We start from the raw sequence: 7,500 nt of genomic DNA, 5'->3' as shown, positions 1-7,500 counted from the left end.
CCAGATCCATAAACGCAACATACACCTCCTTACCTTTTGCTAAATATTTCTCGCATATCTACCTAACTGTAGAAATCTGATTCATACAACCCCTACCTCTTCTAAAACCACCCTGTACTTCTAAGATTGCATTCTCTGTTTTATCCTTAATCCTATTAATCATTACTCTACCATACACTTTTCCAACTACACTGAACAAACTAATACCTCTTGAATTACAACACTCATGCACATCTCCCTTACCCTTATATAGTGGTACAATACACTTACAAACCCAATCTACTGGTACCATTGACAACACAAAACACATATTAAACAATCTCACCAACCATTCAAGTACAGTCACACCCGCTTCCTTCAACGTCTCAGCTCTCACACCATCCATACCAGATGCTTTTCCTACTCTCGTTTCATCTAGTGCTCTCCTCACTTCCTCTCTTGTAATCTCTCTCATTCTCATCTCCCATTACTGGCACTTCAACACCTGCAACAGCAATTATATCTGCCTCCCTATTATCTTCAACATTCAGTAAACTCTCAAAATATTCCGCCCACCTTTTCCTTGCCTCCTCTCCTTTTAACAACCTTCCATTTCCATCTTTCACTGTCTCTTCAATTCTTGAACCAGCCTTCCTTACTCTCTTCATTTCTTTCCAAAACTTTTTATTATCTTCATATGAATGACTCAATCCCTGACCCCACCTCAGGTCAGCTGCCCTTTTTGCCTCACTTACCTTGCGCTTTACTTCCACATTTTTCTCTCTATATCTTTCATACTTCTCTACACTATTACTCGGCAGCCATTCTTCAAAAGCCCTCTTTTTCTCTTCCACTTTTACCTTCCCTCCTTCATTCCACCATTCACTGCCCTTCCTCATGCTGCCTCCAACAAACTTCTTGCCACACACATCACTTGCAATCCCAACAAAATTTTCTTTTGCTAACTTCCACTCCTCTAAATTACCAGTTTCTCTTACTTTCACTTCATCATATGCCATTTTCAACCTTTCTTGATATTTACTTTTTACCCCCGGTTTCATTAGCTCTTCAACCCTCAGTAGCTCCCTTTTACATCCCCCTACTCTATTCCCCCACTCTTTTGCTACAATTATATATATATATATATATATATATATATATATATATATATATATATATATATATATATATATTCATCACATGTCAGGTGACATGATTTCTGCATATACAGTATATGAATCCTATACGTATGTGTATAAACGCATCATGTAACATTTGCATATTTGCATTGAAATAAGAGTCGTAATACAAGTACATAGGAATATCAAAGATCTAATGGAAGCACGCATTATAATAATATAATTCTAGAACATAAACAACAACAAAAGCATTTCCTTACCCAACAAATGGCCAAGCATACTTTCGACGGCCGTGACAAAGTTTTTGTAGATGCCCATCCCGGGACTAAAAGCTGCAAAATCAAGAAAAAACGAATAAGAAAAAACTATATCGGCAACACAAATGCAAACTAAAAGTTTATGATTTTATTCTATTCTTATTTTTTTACACCGAAATGGTTAAAATAAACATTTTTTTTTTCAGAATTTTAGATAACACAAAATAAGAGTAGAACCTAATTTTTTCATGACAGTTGTAAGTTAATTTCCTAGGATTTGATTAATAATGGAATTTTATTTTGGTCATTTGTTAGAGAGAGAGAGAGAGAGAGAGAGAGAGAGAGAGAGAGAGAGAGAGAGAGAGAGAGAGAGATAGTATATATATGCGGTGTATATATATATATATATATATATATATATATATATATATATATATATATATATATATATATATATATATATGTGTGTGTGTGTATATATATATATATATATATATATATATATATATCTTTATATGTGTATATATATCTATATGTATATATATATATATATATATATATATATATATATATATATGTACTGTATATATATAAAGAAAAAGTTTTATTTTTTTAGACCAAATATGTTCATTAATTAATATTTAATTCTAAAACTAAGGATATACCTGCCAAAGAAAGACTCATATGTATTATTAAAAAAAGGCAAGGTTTGTTTGACATAAAATGAAACACAAATACAGCAGACTTGTCAAACAATCAAAATAATAGTTAACTTGAAGGTTTAATGGTCACTCATGGATGGCAGATAGTCAGCGCTCAAGCCCCCTCTCCACTAAGCTATGACCAGGGAGGGCCAGGCAATGGCTGCTGTTAACTCAGCAGGTAGACCTACAGGCTCCCCTAAACTCACCAACAATAACTCACATGGATGGTGAGGTTGCAGAAACTACTAGAAACTACTGAGCTCGAGCGGGGCTCGAACTCATGTTCAACAGATTACCAGGCAGGGAAAGATAAAGTTGACAAAATGTTTTTGCTCTAGTCTTGGGTAGTGCCATAGCCTCTGTACCATGGTCTTCCACTGTCTTGGGTTAGAGCCCTCTAGCTTGAGGGTACCCTCTGGCATACTATTCTATTGAATATTTCTTCCTCTTGTTTTGTTAAAGTTTTTATGTTTATATAGGAAATATTTATTTTAATGTTGTTACTGTTCTTAAAATATTCTATTTTTCCTTGTTTCCTTTCCTCACTGGGCTATTTTCCCTGTTGGGGCCCCTTGGCTTATAGCATCCTGCTTTTCCAACTAGGGTTGTAGCTTAACAAGTTATAATAATAATAATGAGATTCTAAGATACACTGACAAAGAAACTGTGGCTTGATGGCGAATAACAAAGCGATTCGCTTGGTGAAAAAAAGGTTGACTAAGCAAAGAGAGTTATATTTCGTAAACAGCAGCTCGCTTGACAATGATATCTTCACCAGTCATTCAGAGTGGTTAGAGAATTCACTCACCTACGTAAGCAAACTGGACAAAGGCCAAGAACGATGTGAGGAAGGTGATGGAAAACGTAAACATCTGAGCTGAGCAATATCGGAGGGTGCGAGCTAACATCGACATCTTCACGTTGAACCTGTCACGAGAGAGAGAGAGAGAGAGAGAGAGAGAGAGAGAGAGAGAGAGATTCATTATTTTCATTTATACTTTGACATCAATAATAAATCTATAAAGTGATTTTATTTTGATACTGACGCAGATTTCTACCACACAGGAAACTTGTAATGCTTCTCATCCTATTTGGATTTTTTTTTTTTTTTTTTTTTTTTTTGCAGGTTGGAATAACAATTCCTCAAGTTATCTTAAAACTTATGCCGCCAATACATCACAATAATTGGAATAACAACTCAAGTTATCTCAGAACTTATGACGCCAAATGTATCACAATAACATACCTGAGAAGGTGGAGGCATTCCAGTATGCTGATGAAACACACGAAGGCGATCAGGTATATGAAAGTCTCGTTCCAGAGAGCTAGTCTCTGGAAGTTCATGAACTCGCCTGCGAGAAAGAAGAAAAGGGTCATGCGTAACTTTTTTCGATACTATAATTTTGTAATTAACTTTTTCGATAATATAATTTTTGTAATTAACTTTTTTTCGGTAATATATTTTTTTTAATTAATTTTTTCAATAAGATATTTCTAATTAAATTTTTTTCGATATAATTTTTGGTAATTAACTTTTTTCGATAATCTTATTTTTGTAATTAACTTTTTAAATTATATAATTTTTTATAATTAACTTTTTTCGATAACATATATGGTTCTTTAATTAACTTTTTTCGATAATTTAATTTGTTGTAATCAACTTTTGTTCGCTAATTTTCTTTTTGTATAGCTTTTAAATTAATTTTCTTTCGATAATTTAATTTGTTGTAATCAACTTTTGTTCGATAATAATTTTCTTTTTGTATAGCTTTTTAATTAACTTTTTTTTCGATAATTTAATTTGTTGTAATTACCTTTTGCTCGCTAATAATTTTCTTTTTGTATAGATTTTAATTAATTTTTTTTCGATAATTTATTTGTTACAATTGACTTTTGCTCGCTAATAATTTTCTTTTTGTAGTTTTTTAATTGAAAGGGTTTTAGATCTCAGTCTGAAGGGGATTTTCCCCCAAATCTCAGCTATGTTTTCACCGTAAAAGGAAATATATATATATATATATATATATATATATATATATATATATATATATATATATATATATATACATATACATATATATATAATATAATATATATATATTATATATATATATATATATATATTATATATACATATATATATATTTATATATATACATATATTTATATATATATATATATATATATATATATATATATATATATACTGTGTATATATATATATATATATAAACATATATATATATAAATATATGTATATATATAAATAAATATATATATATAAATATATATATATATTTATACCTATAAATATATATATATACATATATATATGTATATATATATATATATATATATATATATATGTGTGTATATATTCCTTCCCTGTTACACTGGGGTAAGGGGGAGAGGGAATGGTCGTACCCCGAGAGGTAGCCTACGCTCGCAAACCACAAACTCCCAAAAATTGCTAAACCAACGGGTTATAGTTTGGAAAGGGGATGGGGTGGAAAGAGTTGAATCTGTGTGTACATATATATATATATATATATAAATATTTACCCGTCATTCTTGTCGGGTCGCATACACTATAGTCAATTCTTTTTAGTGAGGCAGATTTGCACCGATTCGCAGGGGTGCCCTTTTAGCTCGGAAAAGTTTCCCGATCGTTGATTGGTTGGACAAGATCATTCTAACCAATCAGATAGCAGGAAACCTTTCCGAGCTAAAAGGACACCGCTGCGAGTCAGGGCAAATGCGCCTCATTAAAAAAAAAAGAAGTATAGTACAGATATAATATCAAAAGCGTGTACGAACGAGGGCAGACTAAAAAAAAAAGTAAAAGTGATCTCCAGTCCTGAAGTTATTTAAAACTTCATGCAGGTTGTGAAAACGCCACTCTTTGCAACGGCTCTCCGCGAAGTTTTAACAAGTTTACAGTCGCAAACAAGTCTTAAGGAGGAAGTTTCGTGGAACTACTGCATCTGAAATGAAGGTTTACAACGCAACAAACAAAACTAAGTGAAAGTCGGTGGAAATTTTAGTTCTTTGGTTTTTTGTTTAACAATAAAATCTGAATAATAATGTTTGAAAGAGAGAGAGAGAGAGAGAGAGAGAGAGAGAGAGAGAGAGAGAGAGAGAGAGAGAGAGAGGGAGAGACTCAATGTACCAGCAATGTCAATAATAGCGAGATATATACTACGGGATATAATGCATGCAGCATAATACCATTACTCTTTAAATATTATGAGACTTTTTCATCAGAGAGAGAGAGAGAGAGAGAGAGAGAGAGAGAGAGAGAGAGAGAGAGAGAGAGAGAGAGAGAGTTTATGAAACAGTTGCAGACAACAGTGCACCATACTATATTTTAAGAGAGAGAGAGAGAGAGAGAGAGAGAGAGAGAGAGAGATTTCACGAAACAATAGTTACTAATAACAGTACACGGTATTATATTTCGAGAGAGAGAGAGAGAGAGAGAGAGAGAGAGAGAGAGAGAGAGAGAGAGAATAAATAATTCATTAAACAAAGAAAGCCAGGAATGGTAATCATCACTAAGATCGAGAGAGAGAGAGAGAGAGAGAGAGAGAGAGAGAGAGAGAGAGAGAGAGAGAGAGAGAGAGAGAGAGAGAGAGAATGCATTATTTATTAAAAAACGATAGGAATGGTAATCATCACTTCCAGAGAGAGAGAGAGAGAGAGAGAGAGAGAGAGAGAGAGAGAGACGTACCTTCCCTGTCAGCAATGTCCCCCAGAGAGAGCTTGACGTAGGCATTCTTCATGGCGTACATGACAATAGCCACAATACTGAGGATCACCTTGCACAGCTCGAGCGAATTCCAAAAGCTCTTCAGGTATTCTTTCTTTTGCTGCAAAATGATCCCAGGGAAATAAAGGAATTAGTGTCAGGCGTTGAATACATTTCCATGAATTAGTGGGTTGTTTAGATATATTTTTTTACAATGAAAGGTTTCTAAAGTGATTATTGATATGTTCATTTTATCTTTTATTCTTTTAGAAAAATTGATAATTTTAATATATTCATGCATAGTTTTTTATTTGCCATTTTTGCTTTGTGAAACAATATACGCATCACTGCACATATGAACACATATAAACGAGCACACACACATATATACGTGCTCACACAAACACACGCACAAACATATATATATACATATATATATATATATATATATATATATATATATATATATACATTTATATATATATATATATATATATATATATATATATATATACAAGTATGTGTTTATGTATATGTGTGTTTGTTACTGATTATTGTGAAAAAACGATTGTAATTTGTATTACAAGAGCTGATATCCTGAAGTAGATTGATAAAGATATTCATAATTATTCACGAGGTTGACATTGAGAGAGAGAGAGAGAGAGAGAGAGAGAGAGAGAGAGAGAGAGAGAGAGAGAGAGAGAGAGAGAGAGAGAGAGAGAGAGAGAGAGAATAATAAACAACAATCAAAATGGACGTCTTGGGGAAGAACGGAGAAAAGTGACAGATTGAAAACTCAATAAAAATGGAAATATTATAGAATAAGAGAGAAGGGATGTAATGAATAACAAAGACCTTGATGGAAAGTCATTTACATATTATTATTATTATTATTATTATTATTATTATTATTATTATTATTAGCTAATCTACAACCCTAGTAAGAAAATCAAGATGCTATAAGCCCAAGGGAAAAATAGCCCAGTGAGGAAAGGAAAAAACAATTAACCAGAAGAGAAGTAATGAAAACTAAAATTAAAATATTTAAAGAACAATAAAATCATATCCATAGATCTTTCATATATAAACTATAAAATCTTTAAAAAAGAACAAGAGGAAGAAAAATGAGATAGAATAGTGTGCCCGAGTGTACCCTCAAGCACGAGTATATGTTAGAAGTCTTTTAGGAAAACTATCTTTGCTCCTCGAAATTCTCTGCAATAAAAAAAATACATAAGTAATGAATTTAAAGGCATTTAAATTATTACAAAACCCACTGAAATAGAAAAACAACAAAGCACTACTCGTTTGTGACCTACCCTGCGAAGTTTCTTGAAAATCCTGACGAAGAAAATGATGATAAAAACGAGCACCATGGCCTCGCAAAAGATTATCCACACCGCCGAGGGTCCGACATAACTGAGAGGGGAATAGGGAGGACATTTCTTATCAAAACATAATAATTTTGGGTATTTTCATGTTCATATATAGAAAGTGACAAGAAGAGATAAGATACGGAATGGGGTAATTAGGAGTGCCACGGGAGTTAGAGAACTATCAGATAAGATCCAAGAAAGTAGACTGAGGTGGTATGGTCATGTCATGAGAAGAGATGAACAGTAAATTGGGAGGAGGTACAGGGAACGAGAAGGAGAGGGAGACCAAAGCGTAGGCGG

The 7,500-nt window shown here is 32.8% G+C and overlaps 1 protein-coding gene across 1 annotated transcript in view; it reads right to left on the bottom strand.

The window, feature by feature from the left end:
• Positions 1-7,500, bottom strand: part of LOC137657645 (uncharacterized) — a 444,763-nt gene that overhangs the window by 229,038 nt on the left and 208,225 nt on the right. The window contains exons 41-45 of the mRNA XM_068392046.1: positions 7,144-7,243; positions 5,807-5,945; positions 3,326-3,431; positions 2,888-3,006; positions 1,379-1,450 (exon numbers count right to left, since the gene is read on the bottom strand). Coding sequence (XP_068248147.1) covers positions 1,379-1,450; positions 2,888-3,006; positions 3,326-3,431; positions 5,807-5,945; positions 7,144-7,243 — 536 coding nt within the window. The remainder of the gene's footprint in view (positions 1-1,378; positions 1,451-2,887; positions 3,007-3,325; positions 3,432-5,806; positions 5,946-7,143; positions 7,244-7,500) is intronic.

Source organism: Palaemon carinicauda, chromosome 18, assembly GCF_036898095.1.
Source record: "Palaemon carinicauda isolate YSFRI2023 chromosome 18, ASM3689809v2, whole genome shotgun sequence".
Lineage (NCBI taxonomy): Eukaryota > Metazoa > Arthropoda > Malacostraca > Decapoda > Palaemonidae > Palaemon > Palaemon carinicauda.
The sequence above is the reverse complement of the archived record's forward strand: the minus strand, read 5'-3'. Positions and strand labels throughout refer to the sequence as shown.